The sequence below is a fragment of the Ovis aries genome, chromosome 11, assembly GCF_016772045.2.
Source record: "Ovis aries strain OAR_USU_Benz2616 breed Rambouillet chromosome 11, ARS-UI_Ramb_v3.0, whole genome shotgun sequence".
NCBI classification, from domain to species: domain Eukaryota; kingdom Metazoa; phylum Chordata; class Mammalia; order Artiodactyla; family Bovidae; genus Ovis; species Ovis aries.
This window is the reverse complement of record NC_056064.1, coordinates 47,435,765-47,452,227: the sequence shown is the minus strand read 5'-3', so window position 1 is coordinate 47,452,227 and position 16,463 is coordinate 47,435,765. Positions and strand designations below refer to the sequence as shown.

General features: G+C 41.6%; 1 protein-coding gene across 7 annotated transcripts in view; it reads right to left on the bottom strand.

The window, feature by feature from the left end:
• Nucleotides 1–16,463, bottom strand: part of TANC2 (tetratricopeptide repeat, ankyrin repeat and coiled-coil containing 2) — a 371,608-nt gene that overhangs the window by 39,296 nt on the left and 315,849 nt on the right. For all 7 annotated transcript variants that reach the window (XM_042256150.2, XM_027974357.3, XM_042256152.2 and 4 more), the window contains one exon: nucleotides 2,405–2,513. In XM_042256150.2, the coding sequence (XP_042112084.1) occupies nucleotides 2,405–2,513 (109 nt within the window). The remainder of the gene's footprint in view (nucleotides 1–2,404; nucleotides 2,514–16,463) is intronic.

The window sequence follows — 16,463 nt, the reverse complement described above, 5'->3', positions numbered from 1 at the left end:
CCTCTCTAGCTGCAGAGTGCATCATGTGGGATCTTCCTGGACCAGGGGTAGAACCCATGTCCCCTGCACTGGCAGGCAGATTCTTAATCTGGACCACCAGGGAAGTCCATCAGGTTTAGTTTTAATAGTGGTAATAATTAAATATGACTGAGTGACTGAATGAACTGATAAATATACGAAATATCCTGAATTACAGACCCTCAACCTTATATGTTTAAGGTGATTAATGACATCATATGCAATTCTTCATGAACAAAGATAAAATAAGGGAAATTTAAAACTAATTGGAAAGAAATATAAAGTGGATTATATGTTACTGCTGATTGGCGGTTCTAAGTGATGCTGATTATAAGCACTGAGTCTGTCTTTGCCTTTTCATGACCCTCAGCTGATAGGAACTGAGAATTCTAGCAGTCTGGGAGAAGTCGATAGGTAGGGAGCACTCTGCATTTGAAGGACCCTGAAAAGTGCAGCATTAGGAAAACCATGGTCCAAGTCCACATTCTTCAGCTTACAGTCATGTCATCACCACACGTTATACACCCTAGTATTTACGGCCTGAAACACACAGGGAGCCAGTCATATCTCAGGCAACCATGTCGTCTGCAGCAAAATAAGATAACGCTGCGTCAATGACAGGAGTGTACGGTTTAAGTGCAGGCTGGTGGCTGGCAGGAAGGAGGGGACTGAGGGGAAGATGAAGTGGGTAAAGGGATCAGGAGGTACAAACTTCCAGTTATAAAATAAACAAGTCATAGGGATGTAAAAAATAAAGCAAACATCGTTTTCCACGTATTGGATATGGTCACATGGGATGAAATGAAATTTCATATCATTTATCTGTTTCAGGTGGTATTTATTTTAGGGTGCAGGGCATACAGACAGGCATTGACTTCTTTGCATCTGATCCCAGGCAGAAGGTGATGCTAAAAGCTTAAGTGATTAAAATCATGATGCTTAATACTGAAGCTATTTTCCCATCTAACTGAAGGATAATCACCTTGGAGTCTGTAGAACTAGCAGGCACTTTTTGGTCCACTTGAAGATGGAATGAAACACCTTGCCTGTTAAAATAGTCTCACTCTGCTCCCATTAAGTAAGGTCACTGGGTAAGGTCATTTTTGGGTACAGTGATTTGTTAGATAGACAATTATGATTCAAATACAGGACTTGCCACTGTGGGCTTCACTTCTGTCCATCTGATGAAAAGCCTTCCCCAGCTATGTGCTTATATGCTGGGGAGAATTCGTTGCCCTTCATGCTGTTTTCTCTCTGAAGAGAACTGTTTTATCTTTAATAGTATCTCTTGGGGGAAGTCCAAGCAGGAGGACTATTTAAGATCCCTGAATTTCTCAGTCCAGAGGCAGCAAAAGTGGTCTGAAGAGACTGGGACTGGAGGTGGCAGATGCAATAGCAAACTGCAGACTAGAAAAAGCAGAACAAATTTCTTCCTCAACTTCTGTGCTCTGTTCCACCACTGCTATCTAGACTATAAATTCCTTGAGACTAGGGGCTGTACGCTTTTGGTTCTTGTATCCCTAGTACAATGCCCCAGCAAGCACTGAATACACAAACGAACGCATACAAGCACCCACAGACAGATGTGTGCCCTTGTCTGGGATCTCCATCCCAGCTGTGCGGATGCTGGGAGAGAGAAAGCCGATGCTTAAGAGCTCTTAAAAGTTTTGAAATGACTGGGGGAGAAACGGATTATAATTTCAAAAGAGGATGGGGAAAGTAGTTTAAAGGAAAGTTACAGTTGGTTCTAGAGAAAGAGTTTGAAATTCACAGCACCAGGAGTATTAAAATCATCATCAAGACGATAAGAACATGCAAAGAGTGACTGCTCTCAGAGACTTTTGAAAAACACTGTGAAAACCTGTAACTAATGTTATATGACTATTCTCAGCAGATGGCAGGTCACAGGACAGTGGTTCCCAGCCTTCTTGGCACCAGGGGTTGGTTTTGGGGAAGACAATTTTTCCACTGATTGGGGTGGGGAGAATGGTTTCGGGATGATTCAAGCACATTAAATTTATTGTGAACTTTATTTCTATTATTATTATATCAGCTCTACCTCAGATCATCAGGCATTAGATCCCAGAGGTTGGGGACCTCTGATGTATGAAGTATACATGACTATATGCTTCTTACCTAAACGATTATACATGTTCATTTCCTAGAAAGCCTAGCAATCCATTGAACTGGGAGATGATAAATGTGGTTTTCTTTCCATAGTCCTAGGGAGGAACAGGCCAGACATTTTAGGAGATGGACCAACTCTGCAACAAACTGATTTCAGAAAGCAGGGACCACACTGACATAGCGGGCAGCTTCATACACACAGTGTTAAGGAACGCCTGCTGGAAATGGAAAGAAAAACACCCCCAACTTCTTTAATTACCTTAAAAATGTGTGCTTTGAGGATGTGATGTCCCAGTTCAATTGTCTGCTGTCGGTTTAGTTTTCCCTCTTGGCGGGAAAACCAGAAGGCAAGTAATGTGTGACCACTCCTGCAAAGAGAGAGACTCATTTTAGGAAATTTAATGCTCCAACTCTCCTGTGGGTGGAGGACTGTGCACATCGAGCCGTATCTCCAGTGAAACTCTGTCTTGTTCACCCAACTTCTTAGGGAAGGGCACCCGCTCCTGGGCAAGTAATGGTACTGAAAGGTTCCGAGCTTTTCCTGGTCCTTTACCCAAATCACATGTGTGAATATCACAAAATGTCACTTCTGGTTGGCTTACACCCTTCCCACACGCAGATGGCATTAAAGGATCCATTTTTATTTTCTGTCTCTGTCAACTCCTCTTATTTCACCCATGCTTTAAATGTCAGTGTTGCTTCCTCAGGATCTTGTTTTTGGTCCCAGTCTGTCCTCAGGATTAGCTCATCCATCCTCAGAGCCTTTGCCATTACCTAAACCCTGTTACCTTTCCCTCTATCTAGACGTCTCAGCTTTAGCTCAATATACATCCAACTGCCTACTGGATTTCTCTACCTAGAGGCCCAATAGCACCTTAAACTCAATGTGTCCCAAACTGCACTAAAAACCTCCTCAAGGGAAGTCTTCTCTGATCAGCCTCTACCAAGCCTCTATTCTTTCTCTTTAGCTTTTTTTTTTTTCTCCTCCAGCTGAGAAGGGAGTACTCTCTCTGGTATATCATAGGCTGTTTATGCCTTTAGTGCAGGATCTACCACACTGTTACAAGCTCTCTCCTCTACTAGACTGTAGGCTTCCTGATGGCAATCATTCCCAGCCTCCATCTGCTTGCCAACAAATCTCCAATCTGTTCATGAAACAGAAAACCCTTCTCTCTGCCTCTGCACATTGTCTTATCTGCCCATGATGCTCAGAAATGCCACAGGCCTCTTGTAATCACACACTTGGTCTGAAGACCAAGCCAAGAGAGAGGCTAAGCTAAGAGAACTGTCAAAAAATAGAGCCTGGGCCCTAACTGTATAGCACCGGAAGCTGTCCTAATTTTGGACTCCTTGTTATACGAAATGATAAATTTCTCTACTGCTTAATCCATTTGAGTTGATGTTTTCTATCTCTTCCAGCTTAAAGTGTCTTAATGATATACTCTTTTAAGTGTGAATGTATTAATATATGTGTATATATGTAAAGTATATGTATAAATACAGGGTTGTATATCTCTTTTTATTTACATTTATGACAGAAATCTCGAGTTGTTTATGCTCTCCACAGTGCCAAACATTGTGTATGGCCCATAAAAATTCTCAATAAAATTTTCACAAAGCAAGATTAGACATTAAACAAAGGACACTGGGTCACTTCTGGGCTCTGCCCTCTTACCACCCTGCTATAGTCTGTAGGAACTGTGCCACTGCAGAGTAATAACTGTCTCTCTGCCCCCCATCAGGTGAGCAGTCAAGCAGAGTTCTGTGTGCCACTGATAACCCAGCTCTTTTACTCCTTTCACTTGGGAGTGTCACAAAGGAGGGAAATAAAACTGTGATCTCAGTTTCAAGCCCAATGAATTCATCAAACAGAAGGAAAAACAGCAAGTGAATTTTTTGTTGGTGACCTCTGCTTGAGAGAAGGCCCAAATGTCTACTGGAAGATTTTCTCTCACAATTAACACTGGCTATGCTTCCAGGTCTAACATTTGAAGATGTCTAAATCTGAAGTCTGAAAAAAGAAACAAGTCCTTCCTTTCCTCCTTTATAAATAAAGTTTCAGTAAAGAACCTGGAGAACAGAAGATGAGACAGCCCCCGTCTTACTTAGGTGGGGTTCCCTGGTGGTACAGATGGTAAAGAATCTGCTTGCAATGCAGGAGACCTGGGTTCAGTCCCTGGGTGGGGAAGATCCCCTGGAGAAGGGAAAGGCTACCCACTTAGGTGGGAATCATCCTATAAAGCTTTAAAAGGAAATTCTACCATCTTCTAACCTTGGCTTCATACAATTTCTGGATTCTAGTGGATACCAGGTCATCTTATGTGATTAGATAAGACTGACCATAAAGGAAAGAGAGCTACTTCATTGAGAGACTGTCTCAGACAACTGTATCCTGCATGGAGTCATCAGTGTCATCTGAAGGTGAAAGTGTGAAAGTGAAAGTCGCTCAGTTGTGTCCCACTCTTTGCAACCTCATGGACTATACAGTCCATGGAATTTTCCAGGCCAGAATACTGGAGTGGGTAGCTGTTCCCTCCTCCAGGGGCTCTTCCCAACCCAGGGATCAAACCCAGGTCTCCCACATTGCAGGCAGATTCTTTACCAGTTGGGCCACCAGGGAAGCCCAAGAACACTGGAGCGGGTAGCCTATCCCTTCTCCAGAGGATCTTCCCGATCCAGGAATCAAACCAGGGTCTCCTGCATTGCAGGTGGATTCTTCACCAGCTGAGCCACCAGGGAAGCCCGTTGTCTTAAGGTATGAGCCTGGAATTGTTTTCCACTCACAAAATCCAGAAATTGCTACTGAACGTTTACACAGCCCTTGAAAGCCCAATGTAGTTCATAGGCTATTTTAAGTTAATGAGAACCATTGATAAAAGTGCCCTAACTTAAGTTCTCAAAATCCTATCCAGTTGTTAACAATGAAATGATTGCAGCCTCCCTGATAAAAGAATTATTTACTTTAAATGACTCATCTGACTGTCCATAGAGATAAGAACTCCAGACACAGGCCTCTGATCCATCATTTATGCTTCAGGCCATTAAGGAGAATCCATGCCTATGAGGATTAAGGAAAAAGCTCAGGACAAGGACATGAATCGTCAGGTAGACACAGACCTGACTTTGCCCCAGTGCTTTCACCTTACTACCGTGACCAAGACACCCTGGGAAGATGCTTCTCATCTTCAGTCACCCACAGGACAGTGCTTGCTTTTGTTGTCGTTGATCAAGCACCGAGGAGAAACAGCAAGCCACAGAGGTCAAGGAAAAGATGGTGACAACTGTAGTTTCCTTCTTTTTGGATACAAGCTGTTGTATTATTCGTGAAAGAATGATTCTGGTCAGTTCACTGGACTCAAAGCTTATGGTGTTGAGGACATGAAAGGTAAAACAGCAATTTCCATTACATGCTGGCATTCCCATTCGTACCTTACTGTTCTGACAAACTACGATGCCACTAGCTAACCCAGGCTGAATGGCTCTATATGTGGGCTTGTCTACATTTATTTCTATTTTTCTTATTATCTGCTCACTCCTGAGCCCTATTCCTTTTGACTTCTAGCCTCACTATTCTCTTAAGATCACCAGCAGCCTCTTAATTGGTTTTCTTTTTGCCTTTGATCTTTTGTTTTTCCTTTTTCTTCTCCATCCAGCATTAGGTCTTATGGACTGTTTCCCTTGAAACTGTCTCTTCTCTTGACATCTAAGACACTACCCTGGCACTTTTCTCTTCCACTTTCCTTCGGTTACATAATTTCTTTGCTCTATTCCCCATTTACTCATCTTTCAGAGGCAGCCCTCACCTCGACTCCTGGCTTCAGCTCTCACTGCAATGACATTGCAGCACTGAGATTTTTCTCTGCTTCTCTAGCTGCCTGCAGACACCTCTACCTCCAAATGACCTGTCAAACGATGGCTGTTTGAAGATTTCCCTTAAAACCAAATCCCCTTAAGACTTCTTAAAAAAAAAAAAAACAAACAACCTCCAGTTGCTCAGGCATAACACCAAGCAGTTGTTTTCTCCTCCCTGTACATCATCTCTCATGGATAACTGCAAGAGCTTCACTCTTGCCACTGCCTCCTCCCTGGCTCGTACCAGTATCTATCCAGCGAAAACCCGATCAAATTTCTCCTCAAAATCCTTCAGTGGCTCTATATTTCCTCCCATACATAATCTAAACTCTAAACCGTAAATCTAAACATGGCATTCAAAGCCTCCCCATAATCTGTCCCTTATCCGTTTCTTCACCTCCTGACCTCGTACTTCTAATTCCAGATGGAGTAAACTATAGAGCTTTGAACATGCTTTCCCTCTGCCTGTAATTCATCAGCAAACTACTTCCCAGTCTTCAAGCCTCAGTTCACAGCACCGCCTCTGTGCAGTCTCCTCTGGTCGCCCCCAGATGGGGTCAGCGGTTCCTTCCTTTAGGCTCTGATGTATCTGGCACACAGCTCCACCGTCACACCTGCTACAGCCATGCACTGGGTGGGTCTGCACATCGTCTTCTTGGAGACTCTTCTGAGGACAGAAGCTACGCTTTCTCATATATGTTTTCTGAGCGAACTAGAGTCCATACTTGCAGAATGAATGAATAACAGTCCCTTTTGTACAAATGTACATTTGGACACTACCTATGGTTTCCAAAATTACTACAGCACTTATTTAGATTCCCCTGTACACCTTTATTATGGGCACAGGCGTGAATATTACTAACGTGGTAGACTGACCGAGACTCAGCAAGACTGGAGAACAGACTCCAGCTCACCTGGCTACGAGATAAAGAGATGAGAATCCAAGGTCTTCTGAAACCTTGTTCCACTGCCACTTCGATAAGATTAAAACGTAAAGAATAGTATGTTCATTTTTATAGTATACAATCTGAATTCTTACAATCAAAATTGGCAACTGTCAATTTTGACATTTTTCGATTAGCATTTTTGGGAGACAGCAGTTAAGAAATAGAGAGATCCCTAGTCTATGTGACATTTTAAGTATGACTGAACACAACTGTGTTTCCCCCTCTAATTACAGATGATGGTGATAAAAACTGACTTTCATGTGAGCTCATATGTGGTTATAAAGACCAGTGGGTGGTAGCCACGGTGAGGGCAGAAGTATTAGGATTTCCATCCAGTTTATATAATGAGGTCACTTTGTGATTCAGTCACCTTGCAGACTCCTTATCTGCACTCACAACATTGCTTCCTTACTCCTGAAATAAAGCCAAATTCAGTCGCTTTCACGCTTTCAGCAGTGGACAAGCTCTCTAAGCTCTTTGAAAGACAGGGAGAGTAACGCCTCTCTCTCAGGACTGGGGTGGGAATTAAGTAAGAGATATTAGGTAAATGTATTTTATATTTCTTTTGTATCCTCCGTAGTCACTAGCACAGCGCTTAAACTAAAGGAATGAGCAGCAATCTCAGAAGACTTAAAACATGTGAGAGGACGACTGTGTGCTCAGAGTTCTAATGTGTACAGCAGGGTGAAATGTGATACCCTATCCTTAACTCCAATCTTTGCCCTTCCACTAACCTCACTGTACCTTTACAGCCGGAAGAGAAGCCCATGGATAGGGGAAAATGATTGGGGATGGGTGCCATTCACAGTTAGCTCTGGAGGAAAACCTGGTACTGTCAATTCAGGCAGAGAATGGGGACAAGACCAGAGCTAACCAGATCCTAAGAAGTAAGGTGAAAGTCAAGCTAACAGGAGGAATATGAATTTCTCATGTCCAGCAGAGATTTTCAGAAGGATATAAGCCTTACATTCAAGATAGATTTGCTTGGACATATTTTAGGAGAGAATCAATCACATGCCAGAGTGAAGATTCCTCCCCCAGCATTCTCCTCTCTCCCAACAAAAGGCAGGGAAGGTCATACCCAGCATAACACAGGGTAGATCCAATCTCAATTCCAGCTGAAGGCTTCAGCAGCCCCTTGACACAGAATTATCAGAGACAAGTGATAGTCACCCTTGGACAACTACAGATGGTAAGACAATGAGGAGCTGCTCATATCTGATGCCCCAGTACCTCAAAGAATTCAGAGCTTTGGAGTCTCTCAGGCAACACTTTCTAAGGCAAGAATCAACATCCCTACCCTCCACCCATTTACTGGTTTGGAAGTTGCCTAACAGTTATTATACAACTGTTTTAGTTTTATACAACTATAAAATATACAGTGGTACTAAGTTTGTTTTTCTAATAGATTTTTCACTTAGCAACCCTTAGAGTTAGGGATCTTAAAGTCTCTACTTGTAGTACTAACAAATGTACTCAAATATCTCCAGCATGGATGGGTCTTCCATTGTTCTTGTCAGAGTCACTTAACGTGTGGTCACAGATGTCATCAGCTCCTGGGAGGGCAAACTCAACATACAACACTTCAGCATTTCAGAGAAACAACACTTAAGTGTTCTGATATTCTTCTGTGTGGTGCTAGGATGTGATAAAGTGGAACAGGGACAGCCAGCTGGCAAGGAACTGTGTACAATCTAAAGCCTGTCCTAGCTATCTTACAGTGTGGGCTGAAATGACATGTGCTGCTGTGGAATGTCTTTATATTATAGAGGTACATGTGGGAATTATTTAGGGAGACCTAGTGAGATTAGATTGGAGAAGGAAATGGCAACCCACTCCAGTGTTCTTGCCTGGAGAATCCCAGGGACGGGGGAGCCTGGTGGGCTGCCGTCTATGGGGTCACACAGAGTCAAACACGACTGAAGTGACTTAGCAGCAGCAGCAGCAGCAGTGAGATTAGAATTATGGGGCAGAGATGGATACCTGTCTACAAAAGGTCTGTGCTCCTGTCCACAGTCAAGGGTGGTTGGTGGGAAGCAGTTACTTTGCCAGGGACCTTGCGTTCACATTCAAGTGGGGTCAGGTGCTAATGGAACATAGGCAGAAATTATATTCATCACATCAGACCTAGTGCAGAAAAATCTTTATCTTTGATTTCACGATCTTATTACTTTCTTTTGTTTTTATAACTGTAATATTACTCTTGTAAATTATTACTTGGCTCACCATTTTCTTCTAGTGTTTAAATATACCTATTCTGAAATGAACCTACTTATAAAACAGAAGATCCCCCAGAGGAGGGCATGGCAACCCACTCCAGTATTCTTGCCTGGAGAATCCCATGGAGAGTGGAGCCTGGTGGATCCTTAGAGTAACAAAGAGTTGGACATGACTAAAGTGACTTAGCACGCATGCATGAAACAGACTCACGGACATAGAGAATATACTTGTGGTTGCCAGTGGGAAGAGGCTGGTGAACAGACAGAGTGGAAGGCTGGGGTTCAAAGATGCAAGGTAATGCACACAGAATGGATAAGCAACAAGGTCCTGCTGTTTAGCATAGGGAACTATATTTAATATCCTATGATAAACCATAATGGAAAAGACTACAAAAATGAATGTAAATTTATATGTAAAAATGAATCACTTGGCTATATAGCAGAAAGTAACACAATACTGTAAAACAATTATACTTCAGTTTAAAAAAAAAAGCACCTATTCTGTTTTCATGCATCCAAACTTTCTGCTTTATACTCTGAACTCTGGATGACCTTGTTAAATTACTATGGCTTCTACTGTCAGTCACTTGCTGGTAACTCCTCAATCCATAACCTCATGCCTTCAACTTTCTCTTTTCCTATTCTCCAAGGTCATATTTCTAAATACAATTGTGCATCCTCCCCTGCAGGCAATTCATTATAAACATGTCCAAAATAGGACTCACCTCTCTCCAGAAGCCTGTTCTTCCTCCTGCCTTCACTCACGCTAGAGTTCTTCCCCCATTCAGAATGCTCTATGTCGATCAGTAGCTTCACTATTTTCCATCATCCAAGATAAGTTCTGAAGTCATTTTTGATTCTTCCACCCTTACCTCCCATATACAAAAAAAGACCAGGTGCTTTTGAGTATCTCTAAATAGTCTACACAGCTCTCTGTTCTCACATTGCAGTCTTAGTATTTCTCAGCTAGACTATTGTTCTAGACCTGTAACTAGTTTCCTTGCCTGCAGTCTCTCCTTCAACCCATCTTCCATACACTACTTGTCAGAGCTATTTTGCACTTGATCAGACTTATCTGATCATTGTCTCTTCTTTTCTCAAAAATTATAGAGACACCCTGTTATCTACAGAATGAACTGAGAAGTCTTAAACTTTTGAGACTTTTTTCCTAGTGACACTTCCTATCGTTCTCTGACTGCATGTCTTATTTTCTAGTTATGGCTTCTCGTAATTCCTCAAGGGCACTTAATATCTTCAACTTGCTTTTCCTCCTGCCATTCCGCTCTCTAGCCTCCCTAGAGTGTTCTCCTGTTCCTCTGTAGCTAAACGGGATCAACTCATCCTTCAAGGCTGAACTTGACTGTTACTTGCTCTGAAAAAGCATTTTCTTTTAAAAAAAAATTTATTTATTTGGCTGCGTTGGGTCTTAGTTGCAGCACTTGGGATCTTCACTGCATTGTGCAGGACCTTTGGTTGCAGCGCTTCACTCTCTAGCTGTGGTGCAGGCTCCAGGGCACATGGGCTCAGAAGCTGCATTGCAGCATGTAGGGTCTTAGTTCTCGGAACAATGGCTGAATCCATGTCCCCTGCATTCCAAGGTGGATCTTAACCACTGGGCCACCAGGGTGGTCCCTGCAAAGTATTTTCTCTTTGTCTAGGTTACTAGGGTACTTTGTACTGTGGCACTGTTATTGGTTGCTATGCAGCTGACCTTCCTTGGTAATGGCTTTAGTGTCAAGGGGTATGTTAATTACCTAAGTTTCTCTCGTGTATAGTACAGTCTTTGGTGTACAGTAAAGTTCAATAAATGTTTCATGAAAATAAATACCAAGTAGATGGGTTTGAGGAAGAGCAACACAAGGACTTCCAGATCCACTTTCTAATTCACTACTCAATTCAGCCTTGAATTTGTGGGCATCTCTGTTGCCACTGATCAGCTGTGAAATGAATGTGACTATGACTCAAATATTGAGAATAGACTGACAATCCTGATCTTTTTCATCTCTCATCTTAAAAATTCTGCCTGCAGTTAAATCTGGGGGTTGATGCTTTACAGTCAGTCAGCCTGTTGCAAATGGCACCCACATCTTTACAAAAACACTTGCTTCCATCTTCAGCGTATTAGTTAGTAACTGCCCTGGCATGCTCTTTTCGTGGCTTTCTCATGGAACTGGAATACAAAATCCATTTCTAGTCAGCTTGTTTTGCTGTTTCATATTCAAGGTGGGAATGAAAGAGCTGATGGGAAGTAGAAGACTAGAAGTATGCCCAAGATGTACCTTTGTAGAAATGGGTGGAACGACATTCTTTCTTTTTAAACATAGAACTCAGAAATCTGCTGCTTATTTTCTCCCAGTTGGCCTCACAGTTTCCTAATGTCCTTCTTTCCACTAAAGCAGCACGGGCCTTAGGAGAATGGACACTTCTCCGCCTCTCCTCTGCCAATGAAGTCTTCAGGCAGTTGGCAGGGCTTATAAGGTAGAAGAGTTATAACTTCATCAAACTGTCACAGTTTGAAATACCAACAATAGGCACAGGAAGATCAATCAGTTCTTCGTTCTCCACGTTCCTCAGTTCTTTGTTTGTACCTCTAGTACAGCACTCTGTCTTAAATTATAGCTGGTTATAAACGTGTTTGTTAAAACCACTAACCTGTAAGTCCTGGTAGACAGATCTATCTTACTCATATGTGTATCCCCTGCAGTGCTTAACATAGAGCCTTGAATATATTACTTAATACATGTTCAGTGGATCTGTGCTGACATGCATGTCTTTGTTTTCTCCTGATGGCATGGTAACAGAATGAACAAGATGTATTCTATTGAACTGTGTGAAGAGTTTCTCAAATTTTTAAAATAAATATAATTAGTAGCATGTATATGGGGAAACAGTGGAAAAGTGGCAGACTTCATTTTTTTTTTTGCTTCAAAATCACTGCAGATGGTGACTGCAGCCATGAAATTAAAAGACGCTTACTCCTTGGAAGGAAAGTTATGACCAACCTAGACAGCATATTCAAAAGCAGAGACATTACTTTGCCAACAAAGGTCCATCTAGTCAAGGCTATGTTCTCCCAGTAGTCATATATGGATGTGAGAGTTAGACTATAAAGAAAGCTGAGCGTCAAAGAATTGATGCTTTTGAACTGTGGTGTTGGAAAAGACTCTTGAGAGTCTCTTGGACTGCAAGGAGATCCAGCCAGTTCATCCTAAAGGAAGTCAGTCTTGGGTGTTCATTGGAAGGACTGATGTTGAAGTTGAAACTCCAGTACTTTGGCCATCTGATATGAAGAGCTGACTCATTTGAAAAGACCCTGATGCTGGGAAAGATCAAAGGTGGGAGGAGAAGGGGACGACAGAGAATGAGATGGTTGGATGGCATCACCGACTCAGCGGACATGAATTTGGGTAAACTGCAGGAGTTGGAGATGGACAGGGAGGCCTGGAGTGCTGCAGTCCATGGGGTGGCAAAGAGTTGGACATGACTGAGCTACTGAACTGAACTGATCACTTCTTTATTCACTCATTAATTCACTGTTAAAATATTTACTGAGTGCTGTGTGCCAGGAACTCTATCAATCATTAGGAAGATCAAGGTGAGTGTGATAGGAAGGTTCTTGTCCTCATGGAGCTCACTCACATTCTAGAAGGGAAAGTGGACAATAAACAAGTGTTCACAGATAATACATTGATAAAAGACTAGAAAGAAAGAAGATTGCTATGACCAGGAAAGCCAGGAAGGACTGTCTTAGATAAGTGACATGAGGAAGTCTCAGGAGGTGGCTGTTAGGCTGAGACCAGAAGGAGTGAGAGATTATGCTGTGTGATGACAGAGGGAAAGCACGCTCCAGACGGAGGGACCTACTGAGTGCAAAGAGCCAGGAGTAGAAGAGAGCTTAGCAAATTCTAGGAACTGGCACATGACCATTTATGACCAGAATACTGTGACTAACAGGGAGAATGAATGAACTTCATTAGAGAGGTAGGCAGAAGATATCTTTGTATAATAATACAGGGTTTTGAAGAATCTGGCTTTGATTTTATTCTAATCACAAAAATAAGCCTGAAGGATTTTTCAGGAGGTTACATGGTCTGATTTGTATTTTTTAAGAATCACTTTGGGTGCTGGTGGAGAATGGATTGAAAGGGAGACCAATTAAGACACTAAACCAGTCCATGTGAGAGCCTAGGGTGCAGTCAGTAGAGGTGGAGGTAAGTGGACACTTACAAGCAAAATTTGGGTGGTAGAACCAACTGGATATGCTGATGGCCACAGTGAAAACATGTCTTACAGTTGTGGGTTCTTATGGTTGGGCGAACAGAAGGCTATTAGTGTTGATTTTACGAAATGTGGAGCTCCAGCTGCTTTTGAAAGTCTGGAGACAGCCAAGGAAGTTGCTCCAAACACAAAAAAACAAAATGTGCTGTCATATCCCACTAAGCTGGCAGGAACTCCTGAATGCTGTGCCATGGATCTTGGTTTGACAATCTAGGAGAGCCTGTGGGATTCCCATCTTTTCATTCAGACAGTGTTGCTTCAGAGACTCATTTAACAGGACAAATGAGCCTCTATTTCCTATGCTACTTTCAGTACCAGAAATCTCCCTTAAAATTTCTCTGCTCAACTACTTAGGTGAATTTGAGTTAACCAGTATTTGGTAGACTGGGCACATCCACTTTAAAAAAGCTATATATATATATATGTATATATATATGTGTGTGTGTATATATATATATATAATTTAAATATATGAAGCAATATTATTTTTGTAACAAAATCAAATATTTTGTTACAAATCTATCAAAAAACAAGAGTACAAGTCTGTTCTGTCTTTTCATTAGCTGGCTCTTCTGCATGCCTGTCAAGGTCCTAAAATGATGCTTTCGCTCCATTTTATAAGCAGGACTACTTCTCCATATGTTTATTAACTTAGCAAACTTCACATGAGTTTTTATGACAGTAAAAATAAATAGCTCTCAGTTTTAAATTGGTTTAGAGAAGAATTTTGATTACCAACTTTTCCCAAACTTAATTTTGGACTTGTAAAAGGAAAAAAAATACATTACTGCTGCCTATCTTTGAAGATACTAGAATTTTAACAATGGGAACAATTTACCTATTTGACTAATAGCTGTGGGTTCTATCACCTATGCTGAGAGAAACAAATCTGTAAAGTTTAAGGGCATGTGTGCCATGCCCATTATGCATGGGCAAACTGAACACATTCCAAGATATACATTAGGTTTCATGCAGTATCCCCTTGCATTATATTAAAAAGCCATGACTTGGGTCACTAGAATGATATAGTTATTCCATTATTATTTTGAGTTTTGAATCTCAAATTTATTCTTGAATTTCAAATTTGATTCTTGATAAAATTTATTATTGATTCTAACAGGGAGTTAGAAACTGGTTTAAATAAGAGGAAAAATATTTACTGGCAAATCAGAAAAATTTCTGCAATTATTTGAGATCAATGAAAATCACAGTAAAATTATGATATCAGAAGGTCATTCTACTAAGGGTCATGTGCTAGAAAAAGGTGTTTGGTGTATCTCTCTTCTCTCTGCATTAACTCTCCCAAACCCTAAGGGCTGACTTAGCTCCACAAGCCTTTTTTTTCTTCCCATGATCTATCAATTTGCTGAATTCATCCCTAAGGCTTTCAGAACGCAGAATCTGTCCACCTATTCAAGGGGTTACTGTGGCAGCCTGCGATGGCTCTGAGAAGTAGTCACCTCAAGTTTGTGTTTCCGTGAAAATGAAGGTTAAGGGTCACCCTGCCGGGAGGCTCTTGTATGAATTAAAAAACCAAATAAATAAAACCACCACAATCCTCAACTCACCATTCTGTGGTCACTTCAGACTTAAGCATTCTACCAGAAGCCAGGCTGTACAAGTCCCTAGCATAAATAAGTTGTCCTTTACAGGGAGAATGCCCTTTTTTCCCTGCTCTTTGACAAGCTGCTTCTTCTCTGACACTCTGCTTTGTGATATGGATTTTAGAGCAACCAGTCTCCAATGTATAATCTGCTGACCAACACAGTAAAAATAATTTTTAAAAATATTAAAGAACATTTATCGTTAAGATTTCAGCTCTGGCCACAAAGAATCGAGTGAGTTCTCAACTATCCCTACAGGTACAGGTAGAACTTGAGTAGCCTTTTCCTCCTTCCCTCCAGTCTAAATTTGATTCTCTTGAGTTTGAGGAAATCAGGTCAGCCCAAAATAGGCTTTCAAATCAAACCTCATTAGGCTGCACAGCTCAATACTTGAGAAAGTTTACAATGTTTTAGTTGAACAGTTAAAAATAAGGCAGAAGAGTCTTCTAATTTCTACGTCAGAATGCTACATATACAAACAACAAAATGTTGATCTGAGAGCTGTTCCTTGGGAAGGGAAGGCTAAGAGAGAACAGAGAACAGAGATAACAGGATAGGAAACAGGGAAAAATGAGTGGGGATTCATTCAGGGCTAGCCTAAAGCTACGTAGAAATACTAAGCAGTAATTGGACAGCACCACAAGGCTGGTGGCCCCCAACTGGGTACTCTATCAACCTCACATCTCAACAATCAAAGTCATCAACAGGTTGGATTATAAAGGCTGGTGGTGGTTTAGTCACTAAGTCATGTCTGACTCTTGTGACCCCATGGACTGTAGCCTGCCAGGATGCTCTGTCCATGGGATTCTCCAGGCAAGAATACTGGAGTGGGTTGCCATTTCCTTCTCCAGGGGATCTTCCTGACCCAGGTCTCTTGCATTGCAGGCAGATTCTTTACTGACTGAGCTATAAAGGCTGGTGACATCTCTCAAATGCCTTACTTAAAATGCACATGTTGTTTTGAATGTTTTCTACTTCCCTTTCATTAGCATAATAGCAGAGATTAGTTTATTAGTGAGTTAATCTGATAGCTCAGTGCCCAAGGGAATAACACACAGGACAGGTTGATCTCAGAGTATGAGAGACTATGAGAGTGATGAACAGAGGGAAACAGCAGGCAGCGCTCTGTCTGAGGCTTCTGAGTGCTGCAAAGGGCAAAGTTCTATCAATAGTGCAAATCTAAACTCTTTCAAGTTTTGATGTAACAAAAGACTTTGCACTATAATTTGCTTACAGTTTGAGAAACATAAACATGTGTATATATACAGATACCCTTAACCCTATTACCAAGCCAAGAAAAGGCATCTATAACTCGTCTCTTTCTGTGCAGTCAGATGTGTATGCAACTTTAGGTCATTCTTTCCGGGATGTTAACTGTATGCCCTGATTCTGGGGCAACAGGCTGTCTGATATTTAAA